The following is a 16,552-nucleotide window of genomic DNA, read 5'->3' as shown; positions in this document are numbered from 1 at the left end:
GCTACAGAACACAGTTAGCTATTCCATATTCGTTGCTCTTCGAGTCTCCCAGTCGTTCAGCAATTGACACTCTTTATTCATATCTTCTATCAATTTTCATGTTTCTGCACCTTCCTTGACTCTACAAATCTACCTGTACTCTCATTCACATTCACATTCTCTTTTCATCCCATCATTCATTATGGAGCCTACTCAGTTTTTTACCGACGCATTTATCGAGGAGGCTTATGAGAAAGCTCCAAATGAGGCTACCACCGACGCCCCTGCCGATGCGCCTTATGATGAACATCCACAGCAGGCTATCCTGGGCCTTGACGAATGGAAAGTGCCTGCGAATATTTTCCGCGCTGATGGTTCCTGCATGACCCTCTGGGAACTCGCTCGTGCTAATGGTAAGTTACATCTCCTGATTTACGATTATCGGACTGAACTGACTTGCGCTCCTAGGATATCACTTCGAAGGAGACCCCGATGAGAGTGCCGGCTCTACTTTTGACAAGGCCTTTCTTGAACTCGGTGTCGACCCTGTCATTGGTCCAGTGACTGAGGATCACATTGAGCTTGACCCTGAATCATCTACTCCCACCGTGGTTGATGTGGTTGATGACGTGACTCCACTGAGCACTTGCACCAACCAGCCGACAGTGTATCCGCTGGACACCCTCAAGTATCTCGAGAACGCCGACCTGGGTCCTCCCCTTGCGGTCGTTCAAGTCACTCCCACCAAAAATGCCCCAACCACCCAAAACGCTTCGGTCACTATTGCTACGGCCGTTAAAGTCGCTCCTGTCACTGCTGCTCCGGTCACCCAAGTTGCTGCAGTCACCCAAGTCGCTACTTCAGTCACACAACACACTCCGATCGCCATTGATCCAGCTGTTCAACTCACTGCTGCCGCTGATACCTCGGTTACTCAAGTCACCCCTCCAACCAGCCAAGCCACCGATGTCGTTCCAGTCGCCAATGTTGCCCCGGTCGCTCAAGTCGCTCCTCCCACTTCCGGTACAGCAACTGGCACGGTCAAGGTTTTTGCTTTGCCACAAGGCAAATCGCGCACTCAGCCACCCAAGCAGAAAGGCAAGCGGGTTCCCAAGGGGAAACAAGACGACGCGCTACACAAAATACAGAAGAAGACAAAGGCTCAAAGCACCGCATGCAAGGCCAAAGGGAAGACAACTTCAGTCCCAGTCACATCTCAGAAGATTGCGGCTGCCCCGAAGGCACAGACGCCTGCTCCAATCCGTTTCCTTGCCCCAAAGACTCCTGTCCCTGCTCGGGAAACTTCTCTCCCTGCCTCGATGACTCCAGTGCCGGCGGGCCATCCCAGCCAGCAGCAGCAGCTTCCACTTGAGGAACGTCTCCGGAATCAAGAGCAGCATCTTCGTATTGAATGGAAGCAACTTCAGCAGCAGGCTGCTCATCTCGAACGTCAGCCGCGCGGAGATCCACAGCAGCTCCAGATCTACGAACAGCAGTTTAAGCTGTGCCATCAAAAGGTCTCGCAGCACAAAGAGCAGGTCCGTCAATACCGGCATCAGCAACAGAAGCAGCATGCAATGCAACAACACCAGCGATTCCAAGCTGCAGCGACTCAGCAAGCTCAGCAGCCCAACCATCAAATGCAAGCAGTTTATCCCACCCCTCCCAAGGAGCGCATGGAGACTTCCATGCAACAAGTCCAGCAAGTTCAGGCGCCAGAGCAAGTTCAGCAGCCCATCCATCAGCAGCTCCAAGGTTCACCGGCTCAGCAATTCCAGCAGCCCACTCCTCCCAAGGAGCGCATGCAGACTTCCATGCACCAAATTCAGCAAGTTCAGGCGCCAGCGGCTCAGCAAATTCAGCGACCCATCAACCAACAGCTCCAAGGTTCACCGGCTCGAGTCCAGCAGCCCACCCCCCAAGTGCAGGCAGCGTATCCCACCCCCTCCTAAGGGACGCATGCAATCTGTGACGCCCGGAACCAACCAAATCCAGGCGCCAGCGGCTCAGCAAATTCAGCAACCCATCAACCAGCAGCTCCAAGGTTCACCGGCTCCAGTCCAGCAGCCCGCCCCCCAAATGCAAACAGTCTATCCCATCACTTCTAAGGAGCGCATGCAGTATTTCATGCACCAAACACAGCAGCTCCAAGGTCCAGCCGCCCAGCAAGTTCAGCAACCCATCAACCAGCAGCTCCAAGGTTCACCGGCTCGAGTCCAGCAGTCCACCCCCCAAATGCAAGCGTTGTATCCCACTCCTCCTAAGGAGCGCATGCGGTCTTTCATGCATCAAACCCAGCAGCTCCGAGGTTCACCGGCTCGAGTCCAGCAGCCCACCCCCCAAGTGCAGGCAGTGTATCCCACCCCTCCTAAGGGACGCATGCAATCTGTGACGCCCGGAACCAACCAAATCCAGGCGCCAGCGGCTCAGCAAATTCAGCAACCCATCAACCAGCAGCTCCAAGGTTCACCGGCCCGAGTTCAGCAGCCCGCCCCCCAAATGCAAGCAATCCATCCCACAACTCCTAAGGAGCGCATGCAGTATTTCATGCACCAAACACAGCAGCTCCAAAGCTCAGCGGCTCAGCAAGTTCAGCAGCCCACCCACCAAATGCAGGCAGTTTATCCCATGCCTCCTAAGGAGCGCATGCAGTCTATGATGCAACAAACACAACAGCTCCAAGCATCATCTCAGCAAGTTCAGCAACGCACCCACCAAATGCAGGGAATATATTCCACCCCTACCAAGGAGCGCAAGCAGTCTGTTTCTTCCCTTTCTGCCGCTTCGCCCAGAAAGAGAACTTTCGAGTTTATGGAGAACATTGTGCCTAGCAACTTCGTGGCTAATCCAGACAATCATGCGCGATGGACTGTTAGCCCTAACGGCGACCGAACCTACTTGAACGGACCCCAGATGAAGAAGGCACGAGTTTCTAGGAAGTAGAATCGGACAGAGATGGTGTTGTCCGGCACGGCTGTGAACCTTTCCTTTCTTTTTCTTGTTTCGAAGGATCATAATGAGGTGTTGAGAAGGAGGTCTTTGCTCTTTGTGATCGAGTTCAATATTTCGCTGGGGATTTGTTTATGCGGAGGATTTCAAGGTTCTGATCACGGTGTTACAGTAGGTACACATGGATTGTAGCCTACATGAATGCAATTTTCTCATTCATCACTTTCTACTGTAGATTCGATTAATAGAGTCTTCATGCATATTATTTACGAGAAGAGCAGCTGTTTCTAAGGTGGGCTCTGAAGAGCTTGGAAGCAATCTTGAAAAGCAAATGAGGTCTGCAAAGCCAATCATGATCATGAAGGCACCTTTTCTACAGGTAACGAAAGGGAATGATCCGAAAAGCCATATCCCCAAGCACATTTGACAGCCGATAACCAACAGGCTGCAGTGTTAGGCAATAGCCAGAGCGTACAGGATGTCCAATGCATTCGCCAAGCCCAAAACATAACATACGCACGACGAGTGGCTGTATCAGCGCGCCAAGCCAGGTAAATAAAACAGAACGCGTCGATTTGCATTTAAACATTGAATCAGAGAAACAAGACCTCGATTGAAACATGGTATGTTAGCCCGTCAGGTCATTCACTATGTCTCGCAGGATGGGCCGGTTCCCAACCACCTTCGTGCCGTTGAACAACTTTGCACCTGTCTTTGAAGGCTTCCGAAGGCCAGGCGCTGCTTTTCGGGAGCCCAGTGGGCTCAATGGTTCACGGGAAGGACGAGAAGAAGGCGATTTGTTCTTGCCCATAACTTTGCCCTTCGCAGAGCCAGGAGTCGAGGCCGCACCCGGGGACATGAGCTGCGACTGCATGGTACGAGAAGGGAAGAAATGTTTGTCTATCGCTCCGCTGGGCAAGTTATAAACCCAGTCTTGGCCTTCCATCAGACGCACGTATTTGCAGAGGAGCTCATTACCGTCACGGAGAGTGGATCTGCTGCCGACAACCAGGAGCTTGGTCTGAGCACGGGTGAAAGCGACATTGACACGACGCCAGTCGCGAAGAAGCTCGCCGACGTTGTTTTCAGCGTTACTGCGGACGCAGCTCAGGATAATAACCTCTTTGTCGCGGCCTTGGAACTTGTCTGTAGTGTGCATTTCCAGATCCGGGGTGTGGCTGCGCAGGCTCTGGCGAATGAGCGAGAGTTGGCTGCGGTAGAAGGTAATCACACCAATGTTGCGCGCGGGAACACCACAGGCAATGAATGACTCCACAAGTTGCGAGCAGAGGAAGACCTCCATGTGGTTCACGACTCGATTGCCCTGTGCTATCTCGAGGGCTGCAGGGCCGATGGGATCGGTGTTGACTAGTCGCGTTTTTGCGGATGGCCTCAGTAAGTCTTGGAGCCAGCAGGCGCCACTGAGTGTACCGGGGCAGATCTCTCGCTGGGATTGTGACTGAGCACGGCTGAAGTCCTCGACATGGAATTTATCGAGGGCGTTGATGTTGGGTATATCCAAAGATCGGGCTGCTACCTGCGTAGTGCCGCATTTGAGACGGCCCGAGTAGATCAGGGTGTTGGAAAGTAACATGAGCTCCTCACACATGCGGTACTGGTGCTCTAGGTTGACAACCGAATCTGGTTGTGCATCTGAGAGTAGTTTGAAGAGACTGACATCAAGTCCTCCTTCCTGAGCCGCTTTATTCTGCACAAGCGGCGGCAATTGATAGTGGTCACCGACCAGGATGAAAGTCCTTGCCATACGAATCGGGCCGAGGCAGACTGGGAGCGTGATCTGTGACGCCTCATCCACAATACAATAGTCAAAGATGCGTTGATTGAAAATGTTATGGTTAACACCGAGGCATGTAGTGGCAACGACCTGCGGCTTTTCGTATGAATCCTTGAGTTCTTCAATGGTTGATTTCGGGATTGCGGCAAGATCAGCAAATTCCTGGACATCTGGATGAACTTTGGCGGTTGCACCTATACGCAGCACACGAATGTTGTCGTCTCGAATCTTCAGCAGAATGTTGTCAACTGCAGTGTGAGTGTAAGATGTAAGAAGAACACTCTTGCCTTGTGCGACAAGGGCCCTAATAATATGGGCAATGGTTGTGGTCTTTCCAGTCCCTGGCATTCCAAGGACAAGAGCGTAGTCTTTGGCGCTCATCACTTTTTCAATGGCTTGTCTTTGATCAACGTTCAGATTGCCAGGATCGGTGATCGCGTATGAAGATGATGTTGTCTTGAAGGCCGGTGCCTGCCCCTCAACAATGAGCCGTCGAAGTTGCCTCGCTTGGAACAAGTCTTTATCCATCATGCAAATGAGATTGTTTCGAACAATGGCCATGCCATTGCTAAACTCATCTTTGTCGATCCGGTAAACCAGCTGTTCGCCTGGGTCTTCCAGAGCAGCGGGCTCTTCTTTCCCGACCTCCATGATTCCTTTGAAAGACTGATTTGTGACTGCATCGAAGCCAGCCGTCCTTGATCGTGCATTGTGAAGTTTCCGGTCCACGCCAACCTTGATGTGTGATGAACTAGTATGCACCACGTATCCGTTGGCAAGAGCAAAATGACCCTTTTCATCCGAAATGACAATCGGTTCACCCACAGTTATTTGAGATTCAGCAAAGGAGAAACCAGGAGACGCTTGTCGTTTGATGAACGTATAATGGTAGCGATTTATCTTTGTCCCGGTGTTCTCTTCATACACAGAATTCGGATCAATAACGACATCCCCGAAGCATCGACCCAGGGCTTCTCGTTCGCTGCTCAGCAATGTCCAAAGTTCTCGCCGGAACTTCACAAGATTACCTTCTTCTTTGGTCAGAAGTTCATCCCATTTACGAAAGAAGTCCCGATCACCGTTGTTCAGATGACCGACAGCTGCATCGAAATCCTCACCAAGTGCGCTGGTCTCGCCATCGCCATCCTCGGAGAGCTTATGATAGATGAGGCAAGGGGTCCTGGCATAGCATCGAATACATTGGCGAGCTTTCCTCAACATCGGTGGAAGCTGTTGCCTTTCGCGAATATAACCAGCAAGGTGATTTCGCACCTGGATCATCTGGAGCAGTTCGTGTCGGATCCCACGGATACTGAGTGTTTTTGTTAACTCGAGGTAATAGAGAAGCCCAAATGTGACATCGATATCTGCAACAATTTTAAGCGACTGGTCAACTAGCTGAAAGACGATTGGGGGCTCTGAAGGACATCTCATGACTTACCATAGCGATCCGACATGAGTAAAGTGTAGAGAGCTGTTTGAGCCCTATGTGACTGGTTTGTATCCCTTCGCCCAGTCTTGAGCTCCAGCGGGACCACCAGGTTCTTCTCCATTTTATCTTCACGACAAGTGACTTGGACGGTCGCGTCGATGTTACCTTTCAGGCCATACATTGGGGACCAGATGTGCTCCTCTACCTCGAGCAATTTGTTGATACTCAAGTTCAGCTTAGAGTTATTGCGGTCTTCAACCATAGACTTGGCCTATTGATCTTGATTAGCGAAGTTTCTTGGCCAAACGAGGCCTCAAATCGGCTGTGAGACACACCTGTGGCTTGAGATGCAGGAAAGCATCTGCCCAGTCGAGAACAGCAGGCATCCTGCTCATGAGATATTCAACAGCTTCAGGGACACTCATTTGAACAGAGTACAGCTCTTCAATGTGTCTGCCCATGACGGTTTCGACCAATGTCTTCAATGACTCCATATCCCATTGGTTCGCTTTGAGGGCTTCTTGAAAAACTTCGTGGAAAAACACTCCGAAGGCTTGCGGTCGCTCGAGTGCGGCAATGACTTTGACCCGATCTTGAAGGACAGCTCGTCGCTGGCAGTCTATCGAGTCTGCTACGACGGTAGCGGAAATGAGATGGTCGGGATGAAGAATGATCATGTGGTTCAAATTATCCACAACACATTGGCCGGCTGCGTTGAAGTCCCCGACCAGGTGGATATACGAGTCCTTGCTGCAGGGAGTGTCAAACCATGACTCTCGCAAGATAATAGTCTTCCGCTCTCGGGTTTTCTCATCCTCAACTAGCAAACTCTGTACTTAAAGTCAGCGAACGGGACTAGATCCGGAGCAAGGGCAAGGTATCTAACCTGCTCTGGCTGGGTACGTCCTTTCGGAGTAACATATGTGCTCTCCGTGATGTCAACGATCTGGTAACGTTTGATAGCTTGTCGACCTTTTAGGTTCTATTTGTTTTGACTGTCTTAGCATATATCTAGAAATTAAGCGACTAAGAGTGACTAACGTAAGCGGGTCCTCCTTCACCTGCTTGCTTCATAGTTTGCTCAATGGCCTCCAGATCAAAATCATCATCAAACTCATCATCCGATGATGCGACAGGTGCAGCGGTTGGGGGTTTGCTATGCATACTGCCATTCACCCGGGCATTCATTGCATCTGGCTTCTGCAGAGATGGCCCAGTAGTTGTTGGCTTTGATGGATTGACCGGAACGGGCTTAGTGTCACATTTTGCAAGTATTTCCTGCAAGTTGTCAGGCAGATCGTCATATTCATCCTCATCAAAGTCATCGAATTCATCGCTTTTTGTTTCGTTAGTCGTAGTGTTATGGGTTATGGGTATGGCAGGTTTGCTGTCGAGGATTGGATTCTTTTTCGGTTGCCATGAAGGAGACTTTTCTGCGTTAAGGGCAGCCCAGCCAGAAGATCCCAGAGAAGCAAACTCATTAGATGCATGTGCCGGCTCAATGAAAGGATCCTCCGAGGCGTCGGCCAGGTCCATCAGACCTTGGTCAAGATCATCGTCTCCGAACTCGGAGGACGACTCTTGAAGGACAGGCGAGTTCCCAGGTCCTACTTTGTCCAGCGATGCAGCACATGGGGATATGGCGGTTTCTTCGGCCTTATGAAGCCTATGGTCCTTCGTGGGTGAAGACGATCGACATCTTCGCGCATCCATATGTTGGCGCAGAGGCGACGATCCAGGTGGAGCCGCATCGGCAGGGGCCATGTGTATACTTCTCTCGATCTTCTCCATAAGATAGTTGATCCTTGAGGACTTTGGTTTCCCAGACTCGACATTGCTGCTGGTTCGTTGAAATGTGCCGCGATTGGGACCAGCATCTGGTCTATTGACTCGTCGTCGTTTCGTTCGAGAGGTCGGGAAATCGGTAGTGCAGCTAATCGCGCGTCTCAGCCCAGACGAATCTCGACTTGTTCTGCCCGAACCTGGTGTCTGGGGCGAAGAGGAAAGAAGATTTGCGAACCGTGGCGGTGGAAGGTCGTCCGGGCCATCGACCATGTTTTTATCCATGTAGTTATTCCACAATTCAGCGGCCATATCATGCTGCGGTGTCTTGAAAAGGGCTTGTATTGAATGAAGATCAAGGGGTTCTTTTTGCACTTTCTTCTTGTTCCCGTTCGAGGGAGAGCCAGCAGGCGAAGAACTGTGTCGGCGCTTCCTGCGGCGACTCCCTGGTGTCTGGGACGAGGTGTCTGGGTTCGAGCTGGCAGGCACATGCTGCCAGATGACGTGCTCGACTGGCGTCACCTCCGGGCCTGGGGCAGGATCAAACGAATCCTCAGCGTTGCTAATCAAATCCGCCAGAGGTATCCTGTTTCCCGGAGTCTGAGGGCATTCTTTAATCGGCTTTGGTTCTTGTACTTGCGATTCAGATGCTTGAGCGTCACGGGACGGAGGACATCCTTTGTCAGAAGACGTCTGCATCAACCCTGGCACACTATCGGAGCCCGGGCCTTCATGTTCTTTGCTCCCATTGACCAATTTCGTCTCGTCTTTCGAAGTAGCGCCGTCGGGAACTCCTTCGCCTTCTTGGAAGCGAAACGCGTTCAATTTCGTTCGTGAGTTTGAGGATATGGGGTATGCATTATTTGTTGCCATTGCTTCGATTCGGAAATATCCAATGACGCGTTCAAAATTGGTAAGGATACATTCCGCGGGAAGCTGGAGCAGGACAACGTCAGAAATGGGGGTATATTGGGTGTTTGAGACGAAACATACCAGTTAAGAGATGGTATTTACCGGTTTAATTACTTCCAATTTTCGTGCATATGCAAAGATGAAACGAATGGCGAGTCCAGCGCCTTGTTGGCGGGCATGGGGAGACCCAATGTGATAAGAACGCGTCGCGTGTTTATCGCTGACACCCAGTTTTTAAGGCAGAAGCATATATATGCCTGAAATACCAGGCGTAAAGGCGGACAAGAAAATTGCCCAATGTAGACTAGCGCGATAACTGGACAGCTTCCCGGCCTTTTACGGCTTCAACATCAACCCGCCGAAGCACCCCTCAACCCCCCTGCAAGAGGCAACATATCAATTGAGATTGTCCTTGCGACTTGAATTTAAGAGGATATTCTGTCCCTCGTGACCCACGCCAATTTCCTCACACGCCAGTGTCCCTTCGGTCGGCCTCAACCCTCTCTCACCCCCATCTTCAAGATGACTGCCCGGCCATTGTCGCACATCCTCCGGGCGCGCTGCCTGCTTCGCCAGCCCCAGAACACCCAGGCATTTTCAACTCGATCCAGTCTCCGTGCCGCGGACCACGGTGACCACTACGATCCCCCCACCGGCTGGCTGTTCGGTGTCAAGCCCGGCCAGAAGTACGTGAAGGAAGGCTGGGAGAACATTTGGTACTACGGATTCATTGGAAGCTTTTTGGTCGCTGGTGTCGCATACGTTTTCAAGCCCGATACCTCGTATGTACAATCACTATCCCGATCTGTCGCCTCAATATTGGCGTCTTATGTTCCTCGCACAACTGGAATACTGACAATTGCAATAGTATACAAACTTGGGCTCTTGAAGAAGCCCGACGGAGACTGGAAGCTGAGGGCATCCTCGAGGACCCTGACAAGGTCAAGAAATAAACGCCAAATCTGTACGCTGTACATAGAGATCAAAGAGGGACTATTTCGATTTATGCCTGTACTACCTGCAACGGCAGATATGATGTTCCGGTCTCGTTCTTAGACAGGTTTTCTTTTGCATGCTCATCTATTTTCGTTTGTTCCTTGTTGTATCACTTTACACTTTTCGAAGTTTCTTTACCGTCATGTTGGTTATCGGTGCTCTGGTCGCAAAAATGCTTATAATTCGCACTGAGTACATCATGAAATGATTTAAGTTAAAACAGCATGAACTCTGATATCTAATAGGTCTTTGCGAAATGTACTGCAGAAGTAGAAGCGATTCGTATTAGCCTCCTCGCTGTTCACATAAGGTCCTCAGATCTCTGGATAAAGATCATTTCTCCGAAGCAAGGGCATTTCACGCCTAATCTTTGCCACAAGATCGAGATCAATGTCGGCAGTCGCAATTTGTGGTTCTTGGTGCTCATCTCCCAGCTTTGCTACCACTTCACCCCACGGGTTGACGATAATAGAATGACCATAGCTCCGTCTCTTCTCGTTATGCGGACCTGCCTGGGCAGCTGCAATCACATACGACTGGGTCTCAATAGCTCTTGCTCGTAGCAAAGGCTCCCAATGAGCCTTTCCCGTTGGAACAGTGAATGCTGATGGATATGTGATGATTTCAGCATCCTTCCGCCTCAATGCCAGGCCGATCTCAGGAAAACGCAACTAGATAATCGAGCAGGAGTAAGACGTTGATCCCGCTGGTGTCCGATGTAATCGCAACATGCACTGTACTTACATCAAAACATATGCTTAGACCAACACGTCCTATAGGTGTTTCAAACGGCGTTGGAATTTGTTGTCCTGGCTGGACGCTCCTAGATAGTTGAAGGTCAGCGAATGATAAGTCAACTATCGGATCTTGTATCCAAAGATAGGAAAAGCTTACGCGCTCTCCTTGAGCACAGGTCCATCTTTGATATCAACGTCAAACATATGGATTTTCTGGTATTTTTGGGTAATGATTCCCTTGTCGTCGATCCAGATCAATAAATTCTTGAGCCTGGTTTCAGAAGCTACTTCATGAATCCCGACATTGATGTGGATATTCTGTTCCAAGGCGTCTCTCTGTAAAGATGACACAAAGCTAGTCCTCTCTTCAGACCTGGCGAGAGAATAGGATTGCTCTGCCGAGGATGCGATATAGTCCGATGCCTCGGGAAGAAACAGCACCTAACATATATGAGCTGTCTACCAGAGAGTGGGTAATAGAATAAATAATACTACCTTGGCACCTGCTGCTACAGCCTTCCGAACCAACACCTTGCACTGAGCTAGGTTCGAAGTTATGTTGCTAGTCGAGCATAGCTGCCCCACGGCCTATATCAAAACAGGTTGTCAGACCAGTGGCTCACGCCCAATGGATGGTGTACATACTGCTAAAACCATAGTGTTCAGATTTTGGAATCAGAAATGGGTCTGAAAGCAAGATATTTACGAGAAAATCTGTCTGTTGTAGCAATCAAATGGCATCTTTCGACCCCAAAGCGACGAGCCCGTATGCTGACTCAGCTAGTTATCGCGATGATCAGCGATAACCTTTCTTCCCGCCAAGACTCTCACCTCGGATCTTTCACAAGACACGCAAGTTTTGACGGATTCAACAACTGCTAGACGGTAGAATTTTATCGTCGCAATGAAGAGTTTAAGGAGAGACTTGTCTGCCAACCCGCAGGCCGCAAATGTTACCAGCAAGGTCTTCGTTAGGTCCACGAAAAGTGGAAAGGTGCAAAAGATTGTCCGCGAGCTCTATTTGAGAGAAGATATTCCTTGCTCTTCTAAGCTTTGCTCGCAATGCCCGACGATTGCGCCGGCTGATGCAAATGGAAACAGTAAGTAAATTATTACCGCGATGGCCAAGCAAGTTGCTAATGCGAAACAGTTGCGCCGTTCATCCTATCCGATCGCCCCGCCGGCACAACTGCATTCCCGCGAGGCCACTACCTTGTCCCCGATACAAATGCGCTGCTTAATGGAATGGATCTTTTCGAGCACACTGGGGCCTTTTACGATGTGATTGTCCTCCAGACCGTCCTCGAGGAATTGAGAAACCGATCACTACCACTTTACAACCGTCTTCTAGCCCTCGTCAAGTCAGACGAAAAGCGCTTCTACCTCTTTTTCAATGAGTTCCGCCGAGAGACTCATGTTCGGAGAGGACCGGAGGAAACAATCAACGACAGAAACGACCGAGCTGTGCGCATGGTAGCAAGCTGGTACGGTTCCCACCTGCAACAATCAGCGAAGAAGGGCAAGAAAGAGAAGGCGATCCCGGCAATTGTGGTCGTAACCGATGACAAGGAGAACCTTCGGAAATGCAAGGAAGAAAATGTGACGGCCTTGTCGCTATCCGACTATGTCTCCGGCTTGGAGGGGTCCGAAATGTTGCTGGACATGATCAGCGAGTCAAAGGATGCGCGAGATTCCAAAGAAACGACCCGCGGGGAACTATTCTACCCCGAATATTTCTCAATGTCAAAACTCACAACTGGCCTGCGGGCCGGGACATTGCACCAAGGAGTGTTCAATGTTTCTCCTTACAACTACCTGGAAGCCTCCGTCAAGACCGCAGCTTTCGACAAACCTCTTCTTATCCTGGGCCGCGATAACAGTAACCGCGCCATTGCAGGTGATTCTGTCGTGGTCGAAGTACTGCCACAGGACCAGTGGAAGAGCCCCTCGACTAAGATCGTGGACGAGGAGGCCGTGACCCGTAATGATAACCCTGATACTGAAGAGACTGAGGCTGTGGTGACGGATAGAGAACGCAAAGCTCTCCAGGAAGAAGTCAAAAAGGCCCATGGCAAGCATGCGGAGGGCAGGCCACAACCTACTGCCAAGGTCGTTGGTGTGATCAAGCGCAGCTGGCGTCAGTACGTTGGTCACGTCGACACGAATTCTACTGGTTCACAGGCCTCTGGCAGACGGCAACAAAACGTTTTCTTGCTGCCCATGGACAAGCGTATCCCGAAGATCAGAGTGCGCACAAGACAGGCCAGCGATATTCTCGGTCAGCGTATTCTTGTCACTATCGATTCTTGGGATCGCGATTCTAGATACCCTACTGGCCACTTCATTCGGGCTCTGGGAGAGCTCGAAACGAAGGGCGCCGAGACCGAGGCTCTATTGCTTGAATATGATGTGCAGTACAAGCCCTTCCCGAAGTCTGTATTGGACTGTCTCCCATCTGAAGGACATGATTGGAAGGTCCCAGTCTCGAAGGAAGACAAGGGCTGGAATGGCCGGAAAGATCTTCGAGACTTGCTTATTTGCAGTATCGATCCACCCGGCTGTCAGGATATTGACGACGCACTTCATGCGCGTGTCCTGCCAAACGGAAACTATGAGGTCGGTGTCCACATTGCGGATGTGTCGCATTTTGTCAAGCCCAACAACCCAATGGATCTCGAGGCTAGTGTTCGTGGAACCACTGTTTACCTAGTTGATAAGCGTATCGACATGCTCCCGCATCTTCTTGGTACAGACCTGTGCTCTCTCAAGCCTTATGTTGAACGATATGCCTTCTCAGTTCTGTGGGAGATGACACCTGATGCCGAGATAGTGTCTTCGAATTTCACCAAGTCTGTCATTCGTTCCCGGGAAGCATTCAGCTACGAGCAAGCTCAGTTACGCATCGACGACAAATCACAGCAGGACGAGCTAACCGAAAGCATGCGCGCCCTCTTGAAATTCTCTAAGGTTCTCCGTCAGAAGCGTATGGACGCTGGTGCCTTGAACCTTGCGTCCCCGGAAGTTCGCATCGAGAGCGAGGGTGACGAAGTGGGCGATCCTTTGACAGATGTCAAGACTAAGGCTATGCTTGACACTAATAGCCTGGTCGAAGAGTTCATGCTTCTCGCCAATATCACTGTTGGCTCGAAGATCTACGAGTCATTTTCTCAGACTGCCTTGCTTCGTCGACACGCCACTCCCCCGCCTCAGAATTTCGAGGACCTTCAAAATCAACTTTTGAAGAAGCGGAACATGGAACTTGATGTCTCCAGCTCGCGAGCTCTGGCTGATTCTTTGGATCGCTGCGTTGATCCCAACAACCCGTTCTTCAACACACTGGTCCGTATTTTGGCGACCCGCTGCATGACCTCTGCCGAATACTTCTGCGCGGGTGCGTTTACCGAATCTGAATTCCGTCATTACGGTCTTGCCTCACCGATCTACACTCATTTTACTTCCCCCATCCGGCGATATGCCGATCTGATGGTCCACCGGCAATTAGCTTCTGCCATTGGGTATGAGGGCGAGGATGGACACGCTGTCATCGAGGGTGTCACCACCCGCAACAAGCTCGAAGACATCTGCCGGAACATCAACGTCCGTCACCGCAATGCCCAACATGCCGGCCGCGCTAGTATTGAATACTACGTGGGCCAGGCTCTCAAGGCCCGCGGAGAGAAGATGGCCGCCGACGGTGTCGATGCGGGCATTGAAGAAGAAGGATATGTGATGCGTGTGTTCGAGAACGGTGTTGTTATCTTCGTTCCCCGCTTCGGCATTGAAGGTGTCGTTCGTCTGGAGGACTTCGTCCTGCCCGGTGAATCCGGAGCTCGTTCCGTGGCCGAGAGACGGGAGCTAGCTCCTCATCGCACCACGGAGTTTGATAGCGAGGAATACACTCTTCGCGTGGAAGAGAAGGGTCACCCGGAGAAGGAGCGCAGTGTGACTGTCGAACTCTTCCAAAAGGTTCGTGTCAATGTCAGCTCTGTCAAGGAAGAGGGTCGTGGCGCCGGCAAGAGAAGGGTCCGGATTCTGGTTACGGAGGCATGAACAAAAGGCTACATCCATGTAGATTACATCTAGTGTTAAAACGGCGTTCAAATCAAACGAATGACAGACGATTGTCTATTTTTGTATGTTCATTTTGGCTGGCATATCTGTGCTCTGCGCTATGCAACTATATTTAGACCTTCTTCAAAGTGATCATTCTGCGAACCAAGCTGATCGGGGCCCATAACGGAGCACCTGTTTCAGTGGCCTCCAAGGTCGGGGCACCAGTCGCAGGGCGGTTTTCCTTCTCATTTCCACCATGAGTTCCAGTCAACGGGCCCGGTTGGACGGTGGAATCAGGGCGTCCCTCAGCAAGCTCCAACTCGCCGACCTTCCAACCACGCACGATCCACAAACATATGGAAGCACCGACATACATAAATCCAGTAAATATCTGAACGCGCAAGTATGAAGTCCCTCCACCAGCATTATGGCTGCGGAGCTGAAGTGCGATAGCTTCGGAGACGGTACAAGGGGCAACAAGCGTGAGCCAGGTAATACTTAAGCCGGAAGGAAGATCTCTGATACCAATAATCTCCGCCAGCACGGGGGAAACAGTAGCCCAATACGTGCCTGCGACAGTGCCAACCAAAACCGCGAAGAAGCATACCACACCCATACTATCAGCAGAAGTCCAGATAGCGAGACAGAATAGACCGCAGAGGAAGCTGAGGAAAGTAGCGATATTAATGCGACCAAGCCGGTCACTGAACATGCCAACAAACGGACGACCGAGACCCTGACCGAGATTAAGCAGCGCGGAGACAATACTCCCCTGGTGTGGCGAGAGACCAACAGAGAGAGCGAAGTTGGCAACACTGAACAGCAGCGCCACATAGCCGAGCATACTGAACACACCCCACCCGAGGAAGAGCAAAAACTCCGGGCGACGCAGCAGGGGCAGATGGAAAGCCGTGAATCTACTGCCGACGGCCTTGTTGCGATCTCGGAGCAAGTTACAGCAGACCAGGTTCACGACGCAGGAAATGATACCCAAAATGCGGAATGCCCAGCCCAACCCATAGCGCGGGATGATGGCACCCACTGCGAGGGAGTAGATCAGGCCGCCGAGACCAGATCCGGCGGCGTTGATGCCCATCGCTACACCGCGGTGCTTGTCGAACCATTGCGGGGTGATACCGACACTGCCCACGAAGAGGAAGCCCATGCCCCAGCCGAAACAGACGCCTTGGCTGAGGAAGATGTGCCATTTCTGGGTCGCGAATGACGACCCTATTAGGGAGAGGGTTTCGAAGAAGACGCCCAGGTTGAGTACAAATCGTACACCCCATTTGTGGATCATGTGAGTAGCTAATGGGGCCACCAGAAGGGCACAGGAGATACTTAAGCCGCCTGTGAAGGCGTACGATAGGGCAGATGTGTTGGGGAATACATTATGTGAGAGGTAATGGCTCAGAAAGACTCCGTAGCTCTAGTAGTTAAACCTGTTAGTAAGATGACAGTGAAAGGGGAAAGATATATGACCCACGCTATTGATACCCCAGGTATGCGCATTAATCCAGAAAACACAGGCAACGCAGACCCAACCATAGCCACCGTCCGGGGCAACATCGCGCTTATATTTTTCATCTTCATCGACGTCTAGTGGCGCCGACTGCGGGTGCGATCTCTGTTCCTGTTTTGCACTCTCTCGGTCCAGATCGTCCTCGCGGGAACGGATGATATCAATTGGCACATTATCTGCCATGGTAGCTCAGATACAAGACCAGCTTGTTTATGAGATAACGAGCTTGTTAGAAGATCAGAATTGGTTGTCGTTTTTGTCACGACATGGAAGCATGTAGTGAAAAGAAGCAAGAGACCCAAGTTAGTACGCTAATAGAAAAAGGGACTAGATTTCGACCAGTTTATCATTGGTAATAATTGGAGTCATCGGATTATCGGATTATCGGACAAAAC

General features: G+C 51.0%; 7 protein-coding genes across 7 annotated transcripts; 4 read left to right on the top strand and 3 right to left on the bottom strand.

Annotated features, from left to right (window-relative positions):
• Window positions 1-181: 181 nt before the first annotated feature.
• On the top strand, window positions 182-1,931 carry N7489_011392 (uncharacterized protein; the record flags this gene model as incomplete). The annotated part of the gene is made up of 2 exons (XM_056717141.1): window positions 182-392; window positions 448-1,931. 2 exons carry the CDS (start codon window positions 182-184, stop codon window positions 1,929-1,931), a joined length of 1,695 nt encoding a protein of 564 aa, XP_056564763.1.
• A 7-nt stretch (window positions 1,932-1,938) lies between these two features.
• Window positions 1,939-2,922, top strand: N7489_011391 (uncharacterized protein; the record flags this gene model as incomplete). Its single annotated transcript, XM_056717140.1, has 1 exon — window positions 1,939-2,922. The coding sequence occupies one exon, from the start codon at window positions 1,939-1,941 to the stop codon at window positions 2,920-2,922; it is 984 nt and encodes a 327-aa protein (XP_056564762.1).
• A 634-nt stretch (window positions 2,923-3,556) lies between these two features.
• On the bottom strand, window positions 3,557-8,810 carry N7489_011390 (bifunctional ATP-dependent DNA helicase/ssDNA endodeoxyribonuclease DNA2; the record flags this gene model as incomplete). The annotated part of the gene is made up of 5 exons (XM_056717139.1): window positions 3,557-6,090; window positions 6,165-6,426; window positions 6,491-6,985; window positions 7,042-7,137; window positions 7,197-8,810. 5 exons carry the CDS (start codon window positions 8,808-8,810, stop codon window positions 3,557-3,559), a joined length of 5,001 nt encoding a protein of 1,666 aa, XP_056564761.1.
• A 561-nt stretch (window positions 8,811-9,371) lies between these two features.
• N7489_011389 (uncharacterized protein) lies at window positions 9,372-9,802 on the top strand (the record flags this gene model as incomplete). The annotated part of the gene is made up of 2 exons (XM_056717138.1): window positions 9,372-9,631; window positions 9,718-9,802. The coding sequence occupies 2 exons, from the start codon at window positions 9,372-9,374 to the stop codon at window positions 9,800-9,802; spliced, it is 345 nt and encodes a 114-aa protein (XP_056564760.1).
• A 357-nt stretch (window positions 9,803-10,159) lies between these two features.
• Window positions 10,160-11,239, bottom strand: N7489_011388 (carbon-nitrogen hydrolase family protein; the record flags this gene model as incomplete). The annotated part of the gene is made up of 5 exons (XM_056717137.1): window positions 10,160-10,516; window positions 10,590-10,668; window positions 10,740-11,023; window positions 11,078-11,170; window positions 11,228-11,239. 5 exons carry the CDS (start codon window positions 11,237-11,239, stop codon window positions 10,160-10,162), a joined length of 825 nt encoding a protein of 274 aa, XP_056564759.1.
• A 247-nt stretch (window positions 11,240-11,486) lies between these two features.
• Window positions 11,487-14,632, top strand: N7489_011387 (exosome catalytic subunit DIS3; the record flags this gene model as incomplete). The annotated part of the gene is made up of 2 exons (XM_056717136.1): window positions 11,487-11,682; window positions 11,733-14,632. 2 exons carry the CDS (start codon window positions 11,487-11,489, stop codon window positions 14,630-14,632), a joined length of 3,096 nt encoding a protein of 1,031 aa, XP_056564758.1.
• Window positions 14,633-14,765: 133 nt separating this feature from the next.
• On the bottom strand, window positions 14,766-16,340 carry N7489_011386 (MCT family MFS transporter; the record flags this gene model as incomplete). Its single annotated transcript, XM_056717135.1, has 2 exons — window positions 14,766-16,064; window positions 16,122-16,340. The coding sequence occupies 2 exons, from the start codon at window positions 16,338-16,340 to the stop codon at window positions 14,766-14,768; spliced, it is 1,518 nt and encodes a 505-aa protein (XP_056564757.1).
• Between the last annotated feature and the right edge of the window lie 212 nt (window positions 16,341-16,552).

This window comes from Penicillium chrysogenum, assembly GCF_028827035.1.
Source record: "Penicillium chrysogenum strain IBT 35668 chromosome Unknown utg000005l_segment0_segment0, whole genome shotgun sequence".
NCBI classification, from domain to species: domain Eukaryota; kingdom Fungi; phylum Ascomycota; class Eurotiomycetes; order Eurotiales; family Aspergillaceae; genus Penicillium; species Penicillium chrysogenum.
The sequence above is the reverse complement of the archived record's forward strand: the minus strand, read 5'-3'. Positions and strand labels throughout refer to the sequence as shown.